Source organism: Gasterosteus aculeatus, chromosome 16, assembly GCF_964276395.1.
Source record: "Gasterosteus aculeatus chromosome 16, fGasAcu3.hap1.1, whole genome shotgun sequence".
Lineage (NCBI taxonomy): Eukaryota > Metazoa > Chordata > Actinopteri > Perciformes > Gasterosteidae > Gasterosteus > Gasterosteus aculeatus.
In genome coordinates this window covers 4,059,931-4,082,974 of record NC_135704.1, presented here as the reverse complement: position 1 = coordinate 4,082,974, position 23,044 = coordinate 4,059,931, and the positions used below count along the sequence as shown (strand labels likewise).

General features: G+C 46.8%; 2 protein-coding genes across 3 annotated transcripts; both read right to left on the bottom strand.

The window, feature by feature from the left end:
* Positions 1 to 19: 19 nt before the first annotated feature.
* Positions 20 to 13,929, bottom strand: sestd1 (SEC14 and spectrin domains 1). Its single transcript, XM_040201586.2, has 19 exons — positions 13,696 to 13,929; positions 12,042 to 12,111; positions 11,845 to 11,953; positions 10,978 to 11,068; positions 10,781 to 10,894; positions 8,276 to 8,389; positions 8,055 to 8,149; positions 7,897 to 7,952; positions 6,308 to 6,376; positions 5,677 to 5,834; positions 4,084 to 4,206; positions 3,389 to 3,583; positions 3,081 to 3,195; positions 2,818 to 2,986; positions 2,311 to 2,392; positions 2,102 to 2,224; positions 1,816 to 2,007; positions 1,627 to 1,730; positions 20 to 1,446 (listed from the first exon to the last, which is right to left on the bottom strand). Exons 2-19 carry the CDS (start codon positions 12,109 to 12,111, stop codon positions 1,182 to 1,184), a joined length of 2,244 nt encoding a protein of 747 aa, XP_040057520.2. The 5' UTR covers positions 13,696 to 13,929; the 3' UTR covers positions 20 to 1,181.
* An 801-nt stretch (positions 13,930 to 14,730) lies between these two features.
* LOC120833497 (organic cation/carnitine transporter 2-like) lies at positions 14,731 to 22,148 on the bottom strand. Of its 2 annotated transcripts, none has more exons than XM_040200618.2 (11): positions 21,550 to 22,148; positions 20,714 to 20,911; positions 20,400 to 20,503; positions 19,992 to 20,146; positions 19,584 to 19,755; positions 19,089 to 19,215; positions 18,919 to 19,019; positions 18,546 to 18,760; positions 15,932 to 16,114; positions 15,482 to 15,617; positions 14,731 to 15,225 (listed from the first exon to the last, which is right to left on the bottom strand). In XM_040200618.2, exons 1-11 carry the CDS (start codon positions 21,757 to 21,759, stop codon positions 15,123 to 15,125), a joined length of 1,704 nt encoding a protein of 567 aa, XP_040056552.2. In that variant the 5' UTR covers positions 21,760 to 22,148; the 3' UTR covers positions 14,731 to 15,122. The 2 variants fall into 2 exon arrangements, with proteins under 2 accessions (XP_040056552.2, XP_077946959.1); XM_078090833.1 differs by having other exon boundaries at positions 20,714 to 20,908; positions 21,550 to 21,896.
* Between the last annotated feature and the right edge of the window lie 896 nt (positions 22,149 to 23,044).

Below are 23,044 nucleotides of genomic sequence, written 5' to 3'. Positions count from 1 at the left end.
GAAAACACCTGACAGCAACTTTCAAAAAGCTTCTTTATTTAGAGGATGATGTCGTATGTATATATATTATCAGACAAAGGGCAAGACGCAGGATATAACAATGACACGTACAGCAGCAGTTATTGGTCAAAAACACCAACCGTTCACGGCAAGTTTAACAAAAGTAAAAATAATTTAAAAGGAATCTTACTGATGTCAGTCTGAATCAGAGGAAAGCAGCTCCGGTTAGGTGTTGACGTCATGAAGGCAGCGGGCTTATTTAGAACATCCGAGTAGAGCGAGTCTCTGGGTCCTCTGAAGATGTTGAGCGTCATGGAAACAATAAGTCCCGCAGACCATTTCACGGGTTTTGATGATCGTCCATTTAATAATCCCAGCTCTGATCCTTTTACATATTTGGCCAAACTAAAGCAACTCATTTTATTAGGGTTTCCTGGGGTATATCCTCAGGGGATCCTCATCCTTCGGTGGTGGAAGTCAAATGAATCAGCCGTGTCCCAGCATCATTTATCTCTGAGGGAAGGGGGAACTTTCCCAAATGACTATCAAATATGTAAATCTTTTACTTGAACCATTCACATGTTTTTTCGTGTTGCTCTTTGGGACTTGTCGTTTTTTTACACGTGATTGAGACCGGAGGGCATTGCGTCCATCGCAAATGACCGATAAGGCTGCACACCGGATCTACTGTGCGTCCGCTCCTCGGTACACCAACGGGTTCCTCTCTCTTCCGGGGGAGGGAAGTAAAAAGGAGGACGAGGAAGCAAGAAAGGCAAGAGGTCGGGGAAAGAAACACAGGAACCGTGGTAACCATGTCAGCATCATGGAAGCTCCACCCACTTAGGTAAACAAGAGGCATGCTGGGGAAGAGGAGTAGCTGTTTTTGTCCAATCCTTTTTTCTCACAGTCGATCAGTCATCAACAGAGTATCCGGACGTAGTAACGTTAATAATTCCAGTATGTTACAGTTCTACTGGATGGCGTAGCAGCAGAAAAACAGTCAGCCTCTCAGTTTCTGCTGATCGCAGCGACCGGATCCCATCCGGCATGTTTCCCACCTTTAGGAGGGTGAGCATGGAGGCCGATGGGAAATGTAGAGAAAGCCCAGTAAGAACAAACTGCTGGGAAAGCGAAGCAACGATGGAAGTCAAATCAGCCGCCGTCCGTTAACCGGCGCTCCATCAGCAGTCCTGCGTGGCCCTCTCCAAGTCCTCGTGCTGCTGCTGCCCCGCCTCCTCCCCTTCCTCCTCATCTTGCTCCTCTTTCTCGCTCAGTTCCTCGCCGATCACGTCGAGCCGCGCCTCCTGCCCGTTGAGCATCTCATCCTCGTCATGGAGCTCCACCTCCTGCAGCTGCAGCCGTCTCTCCTCCACCAGCAGGAGGCGCTCCCTGACGGCCTCCGCCGCCGCCGCCGTGTCGCCGGGACTCCCGAAGAACTGCTCGGTCCTGAAAGCACAAGCATTCCAGTCAGGAATTTGTTTCCTGTGAAGTATGTGGGCACAAAAAACAACTGGTGCCGCTTGAAAGCAGCTGTAATCGATATCACATGACTACTAGTAATCGAACCGGGTGGGTGCAGCTATGTGGCACATAACTGCGTGCGTGCGTGTGTGTGTGCGTGCGTACCCATCAGGGAAGACAACAGGCAAGGTCAGTCTGTCCAGCAGAGTTTTCCCACAAGAGTCGACTTCATCCAGAGACTCTGGGTCCACACATTCCTGCTGTAACACCTGAAACACATTCAAAAGGACACCGTCAGCGCCGGGGTCCGTGCGTGACGTCGACCGCGGCGTCGGCGTTCTCTCGCTCGCTCACCCGCTCGGCGGCGGCGTGGAAGCTCAGGGCGAGCTCCAGCCTCTGCTGCCTCTCCTCGGAGCTGACGCTGAACTGCTTCCAGACCCGGTTGAGTCTGGGCAGCGTGTCTCCGGACGAGCGCGTGGTGCAGCGCAGGGACTGGCAGAGGACGACGGTCGCCTGCAGCAGCTGGCGGCCGTAGTCGTACGTGCTCTGCAAGAAGAGCGACGCCCACGGGGAGCGTGTTACCGTGTCCGCCATCGGCACGTCTACATTTGTTATGTGGGTGCACTACGAGGTGTCTCACCTGAGCGACGTCCACAAACTTTCTGTGTTTGTCCGTCATGGTCCTGGTCTCCTGAGAGTCGTCGCCCAGTCGGACGTGGGTCTTCAACAGGGCGTCCAACAGCTCGCCAAGCCACTCTACTGCCTGAACACACACACACACACACACACACGGTTATCTCATCAATAAGTGTTGTTGTTGTGCGTGTTGTCGGGGTCATCGTGTCCTACCTGTAAAGCGTCTTCTTCACATTTGAACAGTTGGACCATCTGTAGCATCTTCAGCCTCCTCACGTCCACCATGTCCTCACACCTGCAACAAACACACCAATAGCGTCATTAGCCAGTATCGCCCCCTAAAAGCTGCACATAATCAGTGTGAAAGAGTTGGACAAAAGTGTTTCACCTGCAGTGGAGCTAAAAATCTAAACTTAATCCAAGTTCTTAGTCGCATTAAGATTCAAAAGTTCATCCTCTGCTGAACGGGAATGAGACATTTGTTGAAAATCTGAGCAGCTGTAGTTGTAAATGTGTCTTACTTTGAGCCACATTAACATTATTATCTTTTGTCTCACGGGACCCAAACTGATGGGGAGGAAGAAGTGAGCTGCTGCTCTGGATTGTGGCCAAAATATTCCCAAAGCCAAAACCTGGTCGTGCAGTTCACATTTGATCCAAAGAGCATTGACCCCACGTCGCTCCCGGCTGACCTCAGCTTAGGAAAAGACCCGCGTCTACCTCTGCTTGCGGAGCTGCATCTCCTCCATCACGGTGTGGACCTGCTGAGAGCCGTCTTGCTGCCCCCCGGCCGGACTCTCCTCCGCTTCGTCCAGGGGCCACGGCGGCTGGGTGCACATCTGCTCCATCAACAGCGCCCCCTTCTGGCGCAGAGAAGCGAGACCGGCCTCTGCGCGGACAGACGCGGGCGCACACACACTTTGGTTAACATCGACATTATCGGCTCAGAGGGGCGAGCTTTGCGATTGGCGGAAAGCACGGACCGACAGCCTGCAGCTTCTCCTCCAGCAGCTTGAGGTTCTGTTGAATCGAGGCTCCGTCGGCTGGAGCCACGTCGGCGCAGAGCATGCCGAGCAGGCCGTCCAGCTGCTGGGACAACTGCAGAACAAAGAACAAACAGCTGCTACGGTTACTCTCCTGCCAGTTGATCCACGTTCGGATCCATCGCGGGAAAGTTCTGCTTTTAGTTTTGTGGAGAGACCACCATGCGATCCACCAGTTCGGAGCGCAGCCAGCAGCACTATCCAGAGTGTGTGTGTGTGTGTGTGTGTGTGTGTGTGTGTGTGTTCACCTCCTGCGTGGTGCTGTGGAAGCCCTGCGCCGCCTGCAGGACGTTCTGTCGGCCCTCCAGCTGAGCGGCCTGCTGGTAGCAGACCTCGCTCAGCTGCTGCTGCAGCGCCTTCAGCTCCGCCACCTCCTCCTCCTCCCCGCCACCGAGCAAGGCAGAAATCTGCTGGTTCAACTCCACGTACACCGCGAACCACTCCTGCACAGAACACGCCGACGCAGCATGAGCGAACGCACTTAGTGCACAAGCTCAGCAGTTACACAATCAATTGTTCACTTAAATGAAAAATCATAAAGGTGGTTGATTTTGTCTTAACCGTGTGTTTGAACTCTCCTGGCTAACAAATGGAAATGCTCCTTTGATATTTGTCAGGTTATTATGCAAGTCAGCCAACAACAATGAAGGTTTTTTTTAAAGTTTCAGCCAACATTCATTTTACCAGGATATTCCCATTGAGATTGAAAGTGAAGACGGCAGCATGAGAGGCTGCACCCAGAAGCACAAACGGACTCGCTGTGACTTTTTGTTATGCCGCTGAATGAAAAGTGACATGTGAAATGCATTAGCAGTGAATTTGTTTCTGCTGGCTGGATGCATCAAAGAGAGAACTGTCCTCAAATCTGTATTTAACCCCAAACCCCAGATTCGATTTATCAAAGCGCTTGATAAATCGAATGATGACGTGTGCGTTGCATTACACTGTGCTGGCTCTCGATCTCCTCGTGTTTCTGCTGCAGAGCCTGAGCCGCTCTCATCGAGTCCCCGATCGCCTTCTGAGTCTTCAGCAGCTCGGAGCCTGGACCCTGCAGCCAGGTGACCACCTGATATGACGAGGGGGAGGAAACACACAGCACACACACTGCTTCACTGGGGGAAAGTGGGAGGGGCCGCTCCCAGTATTTCTCTGCCCATAGTTGGAGCCATTTAGGAAACCACCACCTCATTGAACATCATATCTTTGCGTCGTCCACTGGGAGACATGAAGATGATTCTTGATTGCACTGCAGTGCAGCGGAGCGGCCAGCAGGGGGCGCTCAGCCCCTACTAATATTCTCAGAGGTTTAAGTCAATTCTTTGTCAAATAATTTGTACAAACATCCCAAATAAATGTGCGTGTGTTACAGAGAATGAAGTAAAATCCGGAATTGATATCCAACAGCAGAAACACATAGCAGAGGGGGTTATACCGATCTCATGAATGAAGTCATGAATTTGATAAATTCCAGAGATTCAGCATTGTGCTTTCATCAAGTTGGACGGGACACAAGAAACGCATCTTAAAAGGAAAGTCAAAATCAAAGCAGCAGAGGAGGAAAGTATGAGTCTCCCCAGATGGAACTCTTCCAATAGACCATCTCTGCCTTGTAAACCGTGTGGGCAGCAGCCTGTTCAAAATGTCTCAAGTCTGATCTGAGATAACTTCAGATAGGGGGAATGGACACGGTCTTATCAGAATGTAGTCATGGTATTTAATAATCTAATAAAACGTGTTTGTAATTTACACAATATTTACAACACATATTACAGCCATTTCTTGAAAAGCGAGTGCCTTGTTTTCAAAGTCCCGTTGTGTTTTGTGGATAATAATAATTCCATTAAAACGGTTTCCTGGTCTCATGTATGAGGTTGAAATATTCCCCACAGTCCTACGCAGTGACCAAGGCTGGTCATCCAGATGTGTGTATCACGATTTAATTGTATTTATCAGGTCAGTGATGCCTTACAGAGCAAACACGCACACCCAGACAGACAGTTGGATCCAGAAGTAGGCCACCCGCCCCCCTCCCGCCCCCCTCCCGCCCAACCTCAAATCCTCCAGGCTAGCGACCGGCATGGTGCGGTTACCATGGCAACCGCGGGCTCCTCTCCAAGCCCCCGGCGGGTGCAAGAGCACCAGTAGCCACAGCGGAGTCTACATCTACAGAAAGCTCCTAACTGATGCGGTTTCTAAGGGTCAAAGGTCAAACATTGGATGATAAAAGAATCGGGGCAAGAGACTTTTAAAGACAAGGAGGCCGCTGTAGCAATGTATGCAGTATACATTAGCAGCATACGTTTGTCTACAAGTGAAAAATAGGCCGCACACACAGGAAAGTGCTACTCTGGTTCTTCCCAAAAGGTTTTCAGAAACAAGTCCACCTACCGTTCAAGTATCTGCATGTTTAAAAACAGATTAAAAAAAAATACTTTGGTTGAAGGGAAAAAAAAGAGAGATTCTAGCCAATATGTGAAACACAAAAGCATCGACATGCGATTTAAAGATGGAGACGGAGGTTCGCAGCATGTGTTACCTGCATGACCTTGGCGTGGATCTCGTCCAGCTGGGTGCGCTTGTTTCGCTGCCTGCAGATCTCCTGGTATCTGGTGTACTGCTCCCTGAGAGAGTCCAGCAGCTTCATCACTTGAGGCTGAGCCAGCAGCTCCTCCTCCATGGGACACCAGGCTGGCCCTGGAGGTCAGAGGTCAGTGAGGGGTCAGGCAGGGAAGCACTGCGGGGGGGGAGGGGGGAGGTGGTAGTCCATGTCATCCCCCCCTATCTTTGGGTCTGATGGTACAAGGAGGTTCTTTTAAGGACATGAGAAGTCTGAGAAGAGGGGCCTCCTCTGGAGAGATTCTGTGACTCGCACAGCAAACGTGAAAAACGAACATGTCATTCCAAAATCCTGGGCCGTAATCTGCTGCTGTAGCAGCCTCCACTTTCAGGCTTTCCAACAGAATATTGGAAACCAAAAAAGCTGCAGGGATTTGCACTTGTTGGGCCTCAAGAGCATTAGTGAGGTCACCACTCCCAGCGGTTTACGCAGTGATGACATCATTGTCCATCTCCAACAGGACAGAGACAGTAAATGGCACAAAACAATAGATTCATTCTCCGACCAACACACACAGTGACACCTGCATGACCGGCGGACGCCTCCTCACCTCCCTGCCCGCCGCCTCCCTCGGAGTCGTTGAAGCGCCGCTGCTGCAGCTCCGAAAGCAGCTCATGACCTGCGGGCAGACGAACAGACGCTTTGAGAAGCCTGCTCTACAAAGAGCGTCAGAGACAATAACGTGTCAGTGTTTGTCTACGCGCTGCAGAGGGAGGAGGGGGGCGCCGCAAACAAAGAGCGCCTTTCCCCTCCAGCAGACACAGGCCGCTCAGTGCAGTGAGTGCCGCCATCAACGCCTCCCTCCTTCACCCATTGCTCATCCGTCCTTGGCGTCCCTTGAGCTGCGGGTCTGGACGGAAGCCGAGACTTCCTACACTCTCCAATCCGGACCCTTCTAACCCCAATTTTGTTCTATGATAATGTATTTCACAAGAACTGGCAATTAATATGATTTATATATACAACTTATACTCTAATTTGACGCCGTTGCTAATGTTGGAATGACAATGGAGGCTCCATGTGCAAATTGATTATATATATATATATAAAATCAGTTTATCACGTGACTGTCGGTCTCAGTCAATCGTGGCTTCTTAGTTTTGCTCGAGTGCAGAATGTCACTGGTCTGGTTGCAGCCATAGATGTATTTGAGGCCAGATGTGAAACGAGCCGTGGAGAACAGATTATTTGGGTTGCTTTCACTGACAGAAGCCTTTCTCACACGTGATGTGTTCAGGGACCGCCAGTTAGCGGAAAATCAGACGATGGCGTCTCCAGCGTCTGGCTGTTATATTTGGTGTATTTTATGTGAATGCTTAAAGGTAGGTTTTGGGGTTCAGAGGATTAATATCCACCACCCTTGCCCGGAGTATGATCCCTCATATTAACTACTATCCTCAAGCGATGAGTGACGAGAGCAAATGTTTAGAAACCTTCCTGCAGCAGGTCTACAGCGACTCTACTCAACATTGTGACATCTTAACAACACGAATGTGACTTTGTATTCAGAATCAGACAGCCTGCTCTGGTCTAGAAAGGGTTAGATCATTCATGTATATTCAGATTATAAAACGGGAGCCACTGTAGCGTAACCTGATTGGAAGGTGTGACTGCATGGATGCACGATTCTTTCAGTCACTACATGCAAGTCATGACTACAAGCGAGAGTAGATGTGTTCACAATAAGCGAGTAAATCAAGCAGCAAATAGGCCGCTGTCTGGGTTGTTGTTTGTACTGTATGAGCTTTTCTTTTTGCACCGTGTTGTGAGGGGTAATGCTATTTTACAAGAGAGGAATCTCTTTAAAATAAACTGTAGAAAAGCAGCAATTTCTTATTTTTGTATTTTCTTTGTGCACAGGAAATGATAATTAACTCTGTGCTTTTAAAGGTTACGTTCACAAATACATATTTAAACCGCCAGATGTCTTTTAAACATCAATTTTTCTTACTGTGATTCATACTGCCCAAAAATCACTTCCTAAAACGTTTTAAATGTGATCAGAATAAAACCACTGTTGTTTTTGCTAGTATTTTTTTTTGGGGGGGGGGGGGGGGGGAGTCTCCCGCTTTGTGTTTCCTAGGATGCTGCAGTGGAGCCGCAGTTAAAAGGGCTAAAAGGAGAGCGGAGGATATTTACCGGTCTGAAGGACGGTCTCCGGGTCGAAGGACGGCAAGAGGCCGCAGTCAGCTGACCTGCAGAGGACAGAGAGACACGCAGCTCTTCATCTGTCTGCAGCTGGAACACTTTAAACCGCAGCTGTGTGTGTGTGTGTGTGTGTGTGTGTGTGCGCATACTTCTCCTTGCTCTCCGCGCTGCTCTTGTCGCTGTCGTTGATGATCGACAGCTCATCCAGCAGCGACGTCGACTCCCTGGTGAACTTCTCAAAAACCTGCGGCAAATCAAACAAACGTCCATGAGCGGGCTGAGACGCGGAGCCGGGTTACCATAGCAACAACGTTTGTCCCATTTTAGTTGGGAAAGAAGTCGTGCACAGGAATTATAATGAAATACTGACCAGTCTCTTGTTGAGCCAGTCGTTGTGGTCGTAGTCCAGACTCCCGCCGAAGTCGTCCGTCAGCTGACAGGGTTCAATGTATCGAGTCAACTTATTGGCCGACACCAGGATCACCTGACAGGAAGCACAGGCAGCAGAGTCCACTTCAGATGTAAAACCAACAGGAACGGTCCAACCATCATCACAGTACCAGCACAGCGCGACAGAACTCACGACACCATTTCACTTCAGTGCACTTCTCATCCAATTACACCTCTAGGGGGTTTAGAATGTTGCAACATTCGCGTCACGTTGTCTGAGCCGTTGAAAAGCCACGAGGTCTGAACGGAGGTCAGGAGGCCGAGAACTAAGCCACTGGTCATGCCTCTGACCAACAACACATTGAAAAAGACCTCCTCCAAGAGCCCCCCGCCAGGTTCCTACAGTACCCCAGAAGGGACAAAGCAAACACTGCATGAGTTTCATTTGGGTGTCCATCATGGTCCTCACCTGTCCGCGGGGACGCGGCACGTTTTACATTGCCCAATAGTGGAGATGACGGTGGGTAAGGAGTCGTTTCCACTCCTACATCCTCAGAAGACAATGGAGCAGGGGTGGAGCAAACTAAGGAGGAGCACGGCAGCAGTGTGCCAACCCAAAACAGTTCATGGATCAGAGGACGTACGCCTCCTTGGGCCTCCCAGAAGACGCTTCACATCTGGAGATAGAGAGCTCCCTGTTCTGATCTGCATCAGGTTTTACACAAGACCGTCTATGAACTCGAGCTTCAAATATTTTACCGATTTTTGTGGCCCACCGTACACACGATGCTTCAAGAATGAACGCGGACGGTCGGGCAGCTGGTAGTGGGCCGCTCCCCCAGCCGTCGCTGCAGCAGATGCTGCCGGAGAAATTTGACTCTTCTCAGTGTGTGTGTGTGCGTGTGTGTCTGTGTGTGTGTTTATTTAAATGGGGGGTCAGACTCCAGAGCAGCTGTCCAACACCACGCCCCCCCCCCCACTGTGCCATACACACACTCTCCATAGTTTAGATGAGTCACATTTCAACACCGTCACCGGAATCTCCATCCCAGCAGCTGTGTGTGTGTGTGTGTGTGTGTGTGTTTGTGTGTCAAAGAAACAGATCTAAACAAGAGGCTCAATCCCAGCGTATTATTCATGAAGCACTTCGGTCCGTTCCTGTTAACGAGCACAAAGACTCTGGCGCCTTTGAACGCACTAAATGTCTCATATGAGCGGCGACTTTACAAGTTACTGCACACCCGCTAACTTGCTCCGGTTACCATGGCAACAGCTATCGGGCCAACACGGCTGCAGAAATCTGGGTCACAGCAACTACTAATTTCTGTCAGGAAAACCATCTGTTTTAATAGAGAGGGAGTTTGGCTGAGAATTACAATGCGCACACACACACACACACACACACACACACACACACACACACACACATATACACACACGCGCCGTTTGACCCTGGCTTATATTTCCAGCAGCAATCAGGACAGTTAATGACGCTATAGAATATCATAACTGGTTCAGTTTTTCTGTTTAATATCAACGACACAAATTGTGTGTGTGTGTGTGTGTGTGTGTGTGTGTGCGCCTTAAACTTGCATTCTTTCTAATGGCCACCAGGGGGCGACTCCTCATTTTCAAAAAAATGAAAAGAAAGGTATTCCCTTATTAACATTGTAAACATAAGTTTATGGTCTCTAGTCATAATTATTCTTCAACACAGCATGACGTCTGATTTTCTGATGTTTGACCACAGGGCAGGGTGTGCTTGAGGGCGGAGCTACCTTGTGATTGACAGGCCTCTATCTGAACTGTATTCGGTGTTCCAGAGGCACTACTACTCAAAATGTGGCAACTTCCATTTAGTGGTTGCACAAAAACCATGATGGCCACAACGCCAAACCCAAGGCTTCAAAGCGTCAGTTCAGAAACAAATGTGTCTCAACGCCTACGTCCACTTCTTATGTACATTATATGAGCCGGACAGTGCAGGGAAATATTAAAACATTTGAGCCACAAACAAGCTCGGCAGTGCCCAGAACATACCCAGTCAAACAGCATATCAAATGATGATGTATATATGTGTGTGTGTGTGTGTGTGTGTGTATATATATATATACATATATATCAGCTCGGTTTCTTCCACTGTGCTTGTAACCCATAAACTAGTTGTTGTGATGTTTATATCTGGACAAAAGTGGGGGGCCGGCTAGCAGACCGACATTGCCGTATTTATAGTGGCGGCACTAGTGTGGTTACAAAATGACATAGTTGGTCCCTCTATTGCTTTTTTTACTGACAAACTTTATATCTGCCACGTTTCACTGGATAAAACCAAAATGTGGAAAGCGAAGCAGAAGCCTCACGTGGTTCGGAAACATTCAGGTCAGGAAAGCCCCCGTGTGACGGAAAGGAGAACACCGGCATGGCAGCTTCACAGCGATCGCTTTCACTCGTCAACAAATGGGACAGAAGCCTCATGGAAACTCACCTCGAAGCCTAAGCGGTCTTTCTCCTTCCAGAAGCAGAAGTGCGTGACCTTCTTGTCCCAGAATTCATCTGGCTTCACCACACACACCAGCGACACCTCGGCTGGGATCACATTCTGAAACGGCACCGGTCGCATAATCATACTGGTCTCCTTCATCAAGTCGTTTGCGTCCCCTTTGGGATCCATTAGGTCTGTACCTGCAACATGAGCACCACAGTCTTCACGATGTTCCACTGAGACTTCCGCCCGTCCACGATAACGGTGAAGCCTCGCGCCTTACACTTCTGACTGAGACAGAGAGACAGAGGAAGCACTTCATGAGGCCGCTGTGTTATCCGAGCTGTGCTCACTGACGGTGCAGCGTATCCAACAGTAGAAAAACATGACATGAAAATACGGCATTGGCCCAAATACAAGAACATGTTTGTTCTGGATGTTATATAACAGAATATTGAGGTCATATCCTATTGGAGCACCAGTGATACTGAAGTGGAACACAGAGTGAAGCCCTATGAGATGATTGTCGCCCTGACGCGGCTTGTTTCATGATTTCACCTACGGGAATAAACTCCTGACAAGTGGCAACGAGCTCAAAGCATCTGCCAACAGCTTTACTGCAGAAATAAAACAGGGAATAAATCACTTGTCAAGCTGCCAAACGAGGTGGTTGATAAGAGTCTGTCGGAGCTTAAAAATCAACTTACAAACAATCAGAGGAGATTGAGATGTAAGCGACTCAAAAACCAAATACATTAAGCTTGAACGGCGGTTAGTTAATGTCAACAGTTTTGTTTCAGGCGAGAAATGTCATCGCGGATCAGAACTAATCTCTTTAAACTCTTAAAACTTTCCGCACCGGATCAAGTCGAGTTTGTATATCTTCACAAACATCCGTTGGAACGGGAAGGCTTATGGGACAATCAGGCTGGTCTGATGTCCGGCCCGATACCAGCTGTGATAAACCGAGATCATCCTTTAAGCCCTTTAAAGCAGAGCCCAGCGTGCTGGAATCAGACGCAGCCCGGCCCCCGGATGCAAAGCCTCGGGCATCTCCTCCACCCTACCTGGGGATGCTGAGCAGGTAGTCCAGCGTGGCGCTGAGCTCCTCCATGCTGGTCTGATCTGAACTGAGAGGGATGGTCAGGATCAGACCACTGCGCCGGTCTTTGCCCCCTGAAGAGAGATGGATCCGCAGATTACTGACCGAAGCGCTTCTAAACTGAGAGTATAATCTTCACATGTTTGTGCGAGTGCGTTTTACCCGACAGAAAGGCCAGTTTCTTCTTAAGGATGGGGAGCATGTTGGTTGCTTCCACTGGAACGTTGGACATCTGTGGACGGATACAAACTCAACCATTTGAATTCATTTCAACTTGTACCGTCATATTAAATGAAATATGTTCACTGGAACTACTTTGGTCTACCAATCCAGATACTACGCCGAAATCCCAGTCAGTAGTCCACATGCTTACACTTCTATACCGTCTTACTCTATGGCCCACAATCGTAGACCAGATGCTCAGTCACTACGCTCTCACACACCAGTCCACATCTAGGACATCTACTCTAGTCTATATCTTTACACCCTAGTCTACATGCTCACACAATACTAGGTAGCTACCTAGTCACTAGTCCACATGGTCTGTGTCGCTCACTAATGGGTGACTTCTACAGGGTTGCCATTAAACACTGAAGCAGCACAGACACACGCTCCAGCCGAGGCAGTTCATGAATGTATTTGGTTTAACTGAGGGATTTTTTTCTCCGTCTCTGCGTTTCCACAAACAGATTCAGATGCTTGGCTTCCCGTTCAGCAGTGATTTGATTTGGTCGGTTCCATTAGGAAATTTAGAAGAAGAAGGGATGCACCGCGCTGACATATATATAAACTGTCAACACAGACGTTGGTTTGACATCTGTGTCAGTTCCGACCTATTTGCTGGTTTATCTTTTCATTGATTTTATTACCTTTGAAAAGAGACAGTTTGTGAACAACACTTTAATAGTGGACATTAATACTACACCAAACTACTTCAGTATTGGGCATCTAATCTTTTCTTGACCTTATCTTGCCAAATGTTTGTGTATGACTCAAAAGCTGGACCCAACATTGATTTATCTCCCCATTTAAGCTTTTAGTTATTGTGTTTATGGCATGGTTTGTTTTTCTTATCATTTTTTTATTGCTATAACAACCTACAAGTTTAGTTAATATATAAAATATGTTTTCCTGAACAGTAACTTTAATTGTTGCTATTTCAGTGATGAGTATATACATTCCATGAAGAAATACTCCAACCAAGTTTAGTTAATATATAAAATATGTTTTCCTGAACAGTAACTTTAATTGTTGCTATTTCAGTGATGAGTATATACATTCCATGAAGAAATACTCCAACCAAGTTTAGTTAATATATAAAATATGTTTTCCTGAACAGTAACTTTAATTGTTGCTATTTCAGTGATGAGTATATACATTCCATGAAGAAATACTCCAACCGAGACATCAAGTTGTCCGGCTCTGTCAAGGTTTACTTTTATAGGGTTACTATTGATTTGTATGGTTTTTGCTCTGCTGAAGTCCATCATTTGTTACGGGTGTTATTACATCGCCATCGGCCGCTTCATCAGTGGTAATAAATAAGTCTGGGCACTGCAGCACCAGTCAGCCTTCACCCTCCTCCTCCTCCTCCTCCTCCTCCTCCTCAGCCTGCTTGCGGCCTGGCTGCAGCGGCAGGACGGCCCGGGACGGCTCGGTTTGCCTCGGCTTGGTTCGGCTCGGCCCACAGACACAATGACCTACATTCAGCAGCTGCAGGCCGCGGTGCCTCCCTCACCTCCGCCTCAGTACACGCGCAGTATCGACAACTTGGAGATCGATCAACAATAAGCATCGATCGGGCGGCTGTTCTTACCTTCCAGTCAGATCTGCAGCATTATCCTGTTCTGATTGTTTCTCCCTGTCCTCTTCCTCTCCTCCTTCTCCTCCTCCCTTTCCTCCTCTTTCACTGGGTAGTCAGCGGATATTCTGCTTTCCATCCAACACTGAGGATCGCAGTTTTCTCTCCGTTAGCTTCGATCAGCAGCTGAAACACACGGCGAGCAGGCGGCGCAGCTCGCGACTCTGCGCAGCCTCAGTGAAGCCCAATAAAACAAGGCAACTTCCGGGGAAGCAACCTTCAAAATAAAAGCCCAGAGAGGAGCCGTGGATAATCACGTTTTCAATGGAGGAGCTGGAGTCAAACCAAAGTCTTGGTCAAATGCAGTTTTTAACATGATGATGGCACCTGAAGATAAGTCTAATTATTCCATGGAAATTATGAACAAAAGTTATGCCAATGTTGTCTGCCCCTGATATAGTTTTATTGTTTTTTATTTGCTTCATGAAGCTGGAACCACGCATCCGGGGCGGAGCCAGAGTCTGAGAGGCCACTCCCCATCCTGCTCATTCCACTGAGAGGTTCAGGTACCCTGAGACACTGCAGTGTCTGACTCTCAGTGTCTGGTTTATTTACAAATAAAACAATAAGCACTACATATATAAACGTCTCGTCAAAAACCATAACCTAATACATTACAGGAAATTTTGATTACTCTGTTTTGATTCATTAAAGCCTACATATCCATGTTTCCTCAAAAATAGCAGTAGACACCAAACAATATGTTCTTTATATACGTTGCAAAAAATTCAAATTCATGTTACCTATATCTGAATCTCGAAGAGGAAACATAGTGAACTAGATCTAAAGCAGATGAAGCAAAGTGAATTCTCACGTCCATTTTTAGGAGGAATCAGGAAACATTTACTACCAAAATATGTCAGACATACAAGGGATTTGACTAGGCAGTTGGTGCATAGCAGCAGACAGTTAGACAATGGACAACAAGACAGAGAAGACAACGTAGTGCAAGAAGTTTAAACTTATGCTGACTTTTAAAGGAAAGAGGTGTAGAAATCAGGGGATTTATTGGAGGAAATAGAACATAATAATCTTAACTTTAGTTAGTTAGTGTATTATGACCTGAAACTAAGATTTGCTTTATTTTTCTTTCTTAGCTTAGAAGGAACCATCTCTATCTACATGTAGAGTGGATCTAGAGAAGGTTGTGTCATCTCTACATAACCAAAGGCCACCGCGTTATCCAGCGAGTTGGTTGTTATCTGAAACCTCATGATGCCCCACGGCAGAGCAATAAAAAGCGTCAGGTATTGACAAAAAAAAGTATTTCCTTTTCATTTCACGTAAGTGAATGCATCGCTCTCAATGTTCACAAGTCGTAAACAGGTTTGGCTAGTTTTAGGTTCATCAATTGCTTTTTTTTTACATTTGTGTCAGACGTCTTATAGGCAAGTTGTGCAGATGACCTCAGGAGCAGCAGGTGTGTCTTCAGCTGATTTCCCTGCATCCTTTAGAGGAGGCGTGGAGGCCCATGGCCACCTGAACCTGAAAGCCAGTTAAGGAGAGCGTAACTATTCATTCTGAACATCATCAACGTTTTGCTTCACGCTGTTAAATTGCACATATCCTCTTTGAGATTTCCACAAAACACAATATTTCTATGTGCCAACCGTTGTTTTAAAAATGTAAAAACAAATCTTATTTGTTGTAATATTCAAATAGTTACGGTAACAAGATACTACTATTACATCTGTGTACTCTTTGCCAGGGCTGTGGTCACTACTCTATTGTGCAGACTGACCGCTGTGCGACCGCCACCTGCTGGATAGTGTCGGGCAGCGGCTGTCTGAAGGTCTCCGGCAGGAAGACGCAGACCACAACACTGAGCAACGACAGGGCGCCCACAACGATCCACGGTAGGAACTGGTTGAAAACAGCTGGAGACCGAAACAGACCACATCAGTGCGTTCATACCTCCAACACAGTCCTTTAATCACCTCCTCACCAAATCTGTAACTATAATATGTTTTATTAGTGTTTTGGTTTCAAATCTCTAACTGAATGTGACATAGTGCCGCCTCACAGCCGCTGCTCATGTTTATTGCCCTTTACATGCCGAAGCTCCGTTGTCCTAGTTTGTCCATTGCAGTTGGTATTAGAGGTACGGCTACACAAACACACATGTTCTTGTGATAAGCAACCGTATATACGTTGAGCTGCACAGTGTAATGTGTGCAGCGCGAGGTCTCACCCAGCTGCAGCAGGTATGGGGAAACAGAGGATCCCACTCTGGAGAACATGGCGCAGGTAGACATGGCCGTGGTCCTGATGACTGTGGGGGACAGCTCACTCGTATACATGTACAACACCCCGGTGCCGGCCAGAAGGCCAAATTTACCCACCAGCACCAGGATCAGGGTGAGAACCGGTTGACCTGCAGGGAGGAAGCGGACAGTAAGTATAATTTATTTCAATTTAAAGAGGTTGAAAAGTGGCGTCTTGTTTTGAAAACTTTGCACGAAATAGTTTGAAATCCTATTTTTATCTACTCTCGCCTGTGTCGTTAACGTGAGAGGCTCGTCCCTCAGTCAAAGAGCAAAAGCTCACTATATATTTTGTGGGATTACAGGTTGCGCTAGAAAAATGTACTAATTACAGTGTGGCATGCCTCCGAGTTCACATTTAAAGGTTCCACTGTGGAGCTATGGAGCTGTTTTTCATTGGGTGGGAGCACAACGGGGTCCACATCTCTAATGCAAAGCATTGGTTTTGTGAAAACGGACACATGTTGATAGTTTTTTAACATATATAACAACAAGTCATTTAACTCTTTTTCACGGTGGACAAAATATGGACATCGTCGTAGAATGAATTATTAACAAAGACCACATACACGGGGGTTGAGGTGGATTGACAGAAGACACACTGGCCGTTGTTTTATACGGCAGCATCGTCACCACATTTCTTTTGTATTGTGATCTCGTTCCCCAAAAATGTTGTGCTAAGTGACTTCATAAAAATACACAATTTGTGTGCCGACTGCATGTTGTGACCACAAATTCATGTAATATAGATAAAATGTTTACTGAGCTCAATCAAGTGAGAGATGGTCATTTTATGATAAACTTCTATAAACTCAGCCTTCTTTTTATTATTCTTTTAGATATTAATCATATTACTGTACTCGTAAACCAACATTACCCTCTCCTAAAGTCTCTGTGCTCTCCCTCCCCACAGGCTCCTGTGGATGGTGGTTCTATGTGGATGGTGGTTCTATCTGATGGTGGTTCTATGTGGATGGTGGTTCTATCTGATAGTGGTTCTGGTGGTTCTATCTGATGGTGGTTCTATGTGGATGGTGGTTCTATCTGATGGTGGTTCTGGTGGTTCTATCTGATGGTGGTTCTATGTGATGGTGGTTCTATCTGATGGTGGTTCTGGTGGTTCTATCTGATGGTGGTTCTATGTGATGCTGGTTCTATCTGATGGTGGTTCTATCTGATGGTGGTTCTATGTGATGGTGGTTCTATCTGATAGTGGTTCTATGTGATGGTGGTTCTATGTGATGGTGGTTCTATGTGGATGGTGGTTCTATCTGATAGTGGTTCTGGTGGTTCTATCTGATGGTGGTTCTATGTGATGCTGGTTCTATCTGATGGTGGTTCTATCTGATGGTGGTTCTATGTGATGGTGGTTCTATCTGATGGTGGTTCTATGTGATGGTGGTTCTATCTGATAGTGGTTCTATCTGATGGTGGTTCTATGTGATGGTGGTTCTATCTGATAGTGGTTCTATGTGATGGTGGTTCTATCTGATGGTGGTTCTATGTGATGGTGGTTCTATGTGATGGTGGTTCTATCTGATAGTGGTTCTATGTGATGGTGGTTCTATCTGATGGTGGTTCTATGTGATGGTGGTTCTATGTGATGGTGGTTCTATCTGATGGTGGTTCTATGTGATGGTGGTTCTATCTGATGGTGGTTCTATGTGATGGTGGTTCTATGTGATGGTGGTTCTATCTGATAGTAGTTCTATGTGATGGTGGTTCTATCTGATGGTGGTTCTATGTGATGGTGGTTCTATCTGATAGTAGTTCTATGTGATGGTGGTTCTATGTGATGGTGGTTCTATGTGATGGTGGTTCTATGTGATGGTGGTTCTATGTGATGGTGGTTCTATGTGATGGTGGTTGCCCCTGCAGTGGTCCTGCTGTGCGCCTGGCTTACTACTCACAATTACTTGAATCATTTCTGTCATAGGAATTGAATGTATTGTACATCTTTTACATTGTTCATTCTGTACACATGGCATCCATTGTAGTCTGTCCATCCCGGGAGTGGGATCCCTCCTCTGACGTTCTCCCTAAGGTTTCTTCCCTTTTTTCCCTCTTGGGAGGGTTTTTTCGTTTTTTGGGGAGTTTTTCCTGTGCCGATGGTGGGTTTCGGGACAGAGGATGTTGTATGTGTACAGACTGTAAAGCCCTCTGAGGCAAATTTGTAATTTGCGATTTTGGGCTATACCAAATAAAATGAATTGAATTGAATTGAATTTTTGCAAGCAGAGGAGGCCCCCTGCTGGCCACCACAAAGAATGTAAATTGGAGGCATTTCTGGATTGGCTTCACTTTTCATTCTTCTTTCAATCATATAACTTTTCATGCCTCGTTCTCATTCTCAGTCACAATTATGGCTGCAGTAAAATAACTGTTTTTAGTTAGGACTAGTAACTATTAGGACCTAATTATTTAACGAAGGGTTTTTCAAGTCAATTAATCAAAAATGTATCTCGGGTGAGAATGGAATTTGAATTCCATGGGAACTCAGATGTTTTTAAAGCGTTCCAGCTGCTGCTCGGTCTTACTCACTATTCAGAGTGAGCTGGATGAGCAGCAGGGCGAGCGCCCCCAGGAGGACGAAGCAGACATATGACTGGCGGCGAGGGAGACAGCGCGCCGCCAGCCAGCAGGCCGCATATGCAGGGAACTCAACAGCAGTCAACAGGGAGTAGTTCAGAAAGGGGTTACCATAGAGACTAGACATGTTGAATGACAGTCCAAAGTAACACACATTGTTGGAAAACCTGCAAACAACAAGAGAACAAGACTTAATCACAGTAAAAGTTGTGGAAAGGAACAGCGAGATCTTGTTCTGGATGGAAAAATAAAGGAACTCAGGTGAAAGCAAAAATGTTGGTGAATTCCAGAGGAATTCCTGGTATGGAAAGGGGCCTTAGCTCACCATATGAACCAAAGAATAAGTGTTATATGTCGAATGTTTGGTGTTCTCAGCAGGTCCAGAAAGGTGGAGGACTCTGCCTGCTCACTCGTTGGTTTTTCAACCTGTGAAAAGACGGAGGATGCAGTTCAATGTCCATCACAATTCATTTTGCAAAACAAGGCTGAGCTTACTTTGGCCGAGAAAAAGATGACATGTGGCGCTTCCACCCGGTTCTGCAGAGCCGCCGACCTCAGGAGGAGTTCTGCTTCCTGAATACGGCCACGAGACACCAACCAGCGCGGGGACTCTGGAATCAGCCTTTGGGGCAGACGATTGCAACGTTTGGTTGAGAAATGGGGAAGGAATGTTGATCAAACTGGTTTATCCTGGTTCATCCATCTGTGTGCAATGCAGTCCGCTGAGGTCAAGTGATCTGAGAAGCATGCTTGAAAGTTGCAAGACCAGACACCGTGTGCAGGCCTTTTTCACACAGTTCTTTTGACCATCATTGTAGCATAAAGTCTTCTGTTTGTTTCAAAGTACAAAATCTGATTACCACGGTGAGCCATCGGCCCACCGGCTGACAAGTTTGTGAATGTCATCCTAAAATTCATGTCATGGAAAACAAACTAGTTGAATATTATCACATGCAGATCGATCTTCATAGTGCATGTAAGTCATCTTACCACCAGAGGGGGACACATGCCAGGCCTGGCACAGCCATCGCCAGAGACAAGTGTCTCCAGTTCCGTACCAGGTAGGAAGTGACGGGCAGCATCAATTCACCAAACACGTAAGCCCAAGGCAAGCAAAGGCTGGAGAAGATAACTCTAGTCGAACCCATCAAGATCTCTGAGCCTGTGAACGAAACATCCAAAAAATGTGTCATGCAAACCATCGGCTTTGATTGTATACACGGCCCAAACGTCACAGAGCGTTTAAAATGCTTCCTCGTCTGTGTCGTGTTGGTCCTTTTCTGTACTCCACTGAAACCTCGTTGAGATCAACCACACAGGCAAGAACACAAGAACGCGCAACTACTGGGGTAACGGACAAAAGTCGTCAGTCACAGTATCAGAAGGAAAAGGCCGTACCCAGCACAAACACAACTACGTAGCAGGTGAGCTGACCCAGGCCCAGCATGAAGAAGAGCACGAGGAAGACGGGCCAGGATGAAGCGAAGGCCAACGCGCTGCTGAAGACACTCAGGGCGACGATGGCCCCAAACAGCACAGGCTTCCTGCCAAACCTGAGGTACGAATACAGCCACAACTGCAGCTTATATCTTCCTTTTTACAGGATGGAATTGTTGGTAATTGAGGTCCTGGGCAAACCACGGCTCGGGGGGGCATTCGACCAACAATCATACAGAAACTATGTGGTAAATTGAAGTCCACATGACGTGTGGCAGACTATGTGACACTGTGTTTAGTCGCAGCTTGCTCGGCTCATAGCGAACAGACATACTTTTGGCAAAACACTGTGACATTGTAGAAAGGTACCGGTCAGAGATTTGTCCAGACGCAAAGCATCCCAACAATCCTCCCAGGAAGTAGAACACAGAGGTCAGCGGCTGTTTCCACTGGTCGCTGCACACCAGGTTGAACTGAAACACAAGGCCCACGTGGGAATACCGCAGCAGACATAACAAATATAAACTGGAATATAATACAAACATGGGAATGGAGGATGTATATGGTACTGAGCAGTAGATGAATGAAGGTTGTGGGTGACCAATGGAAACAGTGAGTAAACTGTGGTGTGCTGGTACTCGCAGCAGTCAGCTCCACAGAGGGTAGCAGCAGTAGCTCAGTACCTCACTGACCACTGTAGACTGGTAGTGCTCGGTACTGTAGGTCCATCCATCTCTACAGCCCTCTTGTGTCAGGCTGGAGAGGAGGACCTGTGGACTTGACAGGTTGTGAATCAGCGTGGTTCCCCATGCGGACAGGTTCTGCACCTGGTCCAGCTCGTACCGGCTGCAGCTGCTTCTCTCCGGCCGCCCGTCCACCTGCTGACCAGGAAGAACAACATCAACACATTACAACTTGTGCTGCAACAACGGAAGGAAGACTGAAGCCCGACAGGCCGCATCAAATCCGAATAGACCGGTTCTAACCTGCACGAGGCCCACAGCCAGGATCAAAGATCTGTAGTGAATTATTAGCTGAGTTCATTTCAAAGTTTGTGAAAACCTGAGCATGTACACAACATCAGCTGTGTTATGCCACAGCATTCATCCAGATTTACTGAAAAACCTGCTATTTCACAATGATTTGTCATATTACAGTTCTGCACACTGCAACATGAGCAGTTAATCAAATATACAGCCGGCCTCATCTATTCTATTCAACCTTGTTAGTTTGTATGATAAACTAGGAACCTTAAATTTAACATAATCAACACGGCCTTGAACAAAGAAAAGCACAGTAATGCAAAGTGACAAAGTACATAAGGAGTACATTTTAAGGTACTTTTACTTGACTTTCTGCTATACAGGTACCAGCAGGGAGACAAATAAACAAGGGAAGAGTGAGTGGGATCTGTGAGGTGGTGGTGAGTAGGTAGTGTGATGGGCACGAGGAGGAATGAAATGTCCTTGCTAGAATACGCAGTAGAGCCCAGGAGATGTGGAGCCAACAGAGTTCTGACCTGTACTGGGATGCTGGCCTGGATCCAGTCGTGGCTCAGGTTGCTGTGGTGGGGGATGAAGCAGTGGTGGGGGGGCGTAGCCAGCAGGAAGATGACGCACAGCAGGTTGTATCCACTTGGGATGATGGCGAGCCCGAGCAGGTAGAAGACTCTCTTCTGAAACGGGCCCCAGGTCCCCAAAAACGACTGGGACTCCTCGTAGTGCTGCATTTCACTGGACGGTACTTATACTGTATTCTGTTTGCCCTTTTTCTTTTTTTACTGAGAGCGTGCAGTCTCAGGTTCACTATGAATGCACACAAACAAATATTTTGAAACTAAAAATACTTCTAGAATAGCAAATAGAGATGTCACCCTAGAAGGTGCGACAGCTTCCACTCGGCAAAACAGCAAGAACAAATCTCCTCACATAACAAAAAGTTATAAATGAGTTTTTCTCTCTAAATACAAATACTGTTAATACACCTGTTGCAGAACTCCTCCATGAGACTTCACACCTCCTTTATCGCAGACAAGAGAAAAAAACTCCACCTTTCCTCCACCTGGCCTCTCCTCCTCCTCTGAGCCCAACTACTCATTCAACTTCTGGGAAATGTCACAAAGAGAGAGAGAGAGAGAGAGAGAGAGAGAGAGAGAGAGAGAGAGCGCAGGGAGAAACGTTGTGTCTCTTTTAAAAGGTTACCGTGAAGTTTGTTGGGACCAAGTGGTTCGATTTGATTAAATAAAACAATATGATTTTTGAGTTGAAATTGGGAATGAAGGCCAGCACTCTCCACTCGAGCTGAGGCATGGGTTAAAGTGGTGCTTTCCTGTCATATGTGCCTATATATCAATCTAATAGATTCAACACTACGTATTATGCAGCAGTATAAATAGGTGTAATCTGCAATAATAATAGACGTTGTACATATAACTCGGTGATCATGTTGGACTCATTTGGCCTCTGAAATCTTTGTCTGTTGTGTGACACTTGAAAACAAATACCAATCACTAACATATTCTTGGATGTATCACTTCCAGCTGCACACAATGGTGTTATCATGATTTCCAAAAAATGTAACAGGAGCGAGATGAACGACCTTGAGGTGAGTCCTAAAGTCCTCGGCAACTTTTAACTGGCCTGATCATTAATTTGCACAGCGCAGGAGGAGGAGGATACTGGGTGCTCAGTAAATGATCCAGTGTTTCCAGTCCAATCCAGTCATGTGTCCCTACGCCTCTCCTGACCACGGTAATACCAGTTTATTCAGGTAAACAAAGACTGACTCAGTGACTTTCTTCGTGCATTCACAGACTTTTGGTGGTTAAAACATGCACATTAAAACCATGTCTCAGAAGTTGCAGCTTAAAAAACTATTTTATATCTCTTGCCTTGAAATGAGATCATGACTAAAGCCAAAAACACTGACTGTTGTTACAAATGATCCTTTGACCGTTCCCATCACAAACACAGTCTGCAGTTTTGGAATTACAAGATCACTATTGTGTCTCGATT

What these genes read in the sequence shown, in the direction of transcription:
- sestd1 (XM_040201586.2), bottom strand. Translation starts at nt 12,111, where the DNA reads ATGTCCAACGTTCCAGTGGAAGCAACCAACATGCTCCCCATCCTTAAG. An exon ending in TACCTGCTCAGCATCCCCAG is followed by an intron (nt 11,069 to 11,844) that starts GTAGGGTGGAGG and finishes TCTCTGTCTCAG; the next exon opens with TCAGAAGTGTAAGGCGCGAG. An exon ending in TCCACGCCAAGGTCATGCAG is followed by an intron (nt 4,207 to 5,676) that starts GTAACACATGCT and finishes TCGTCATATCAG; the next exon opens with GTGGTCACCTGGCTGCAGGG.
- LOC120833497 (XM_040200618.2), bottom strand. Translation starts at nt 21,759, where the DNA reads ATGCAGCACTACGAGGAGTCCCAGTCGTTTTTGGGGACCTGGGGCCCG. An exon ending in CTTATTCTTTGGTTCATATG is followed by an intron (nt 18,761 to 18,918) that starts GTGAGCTAAGGC and finishes TGTTGTTTGCAG; the next exon opens with GTTTTCCAACAATGTGTGTT. An exon ending in CAGGTGGCGGTCGCACAGCG is followed by an intron (nt 15,226 to 15,481) that starts GTCAGTCTGCAC and finishes ACTGGCTTTCAG; the next exon opens with GTTCAGGTGGCCATGGGCCT.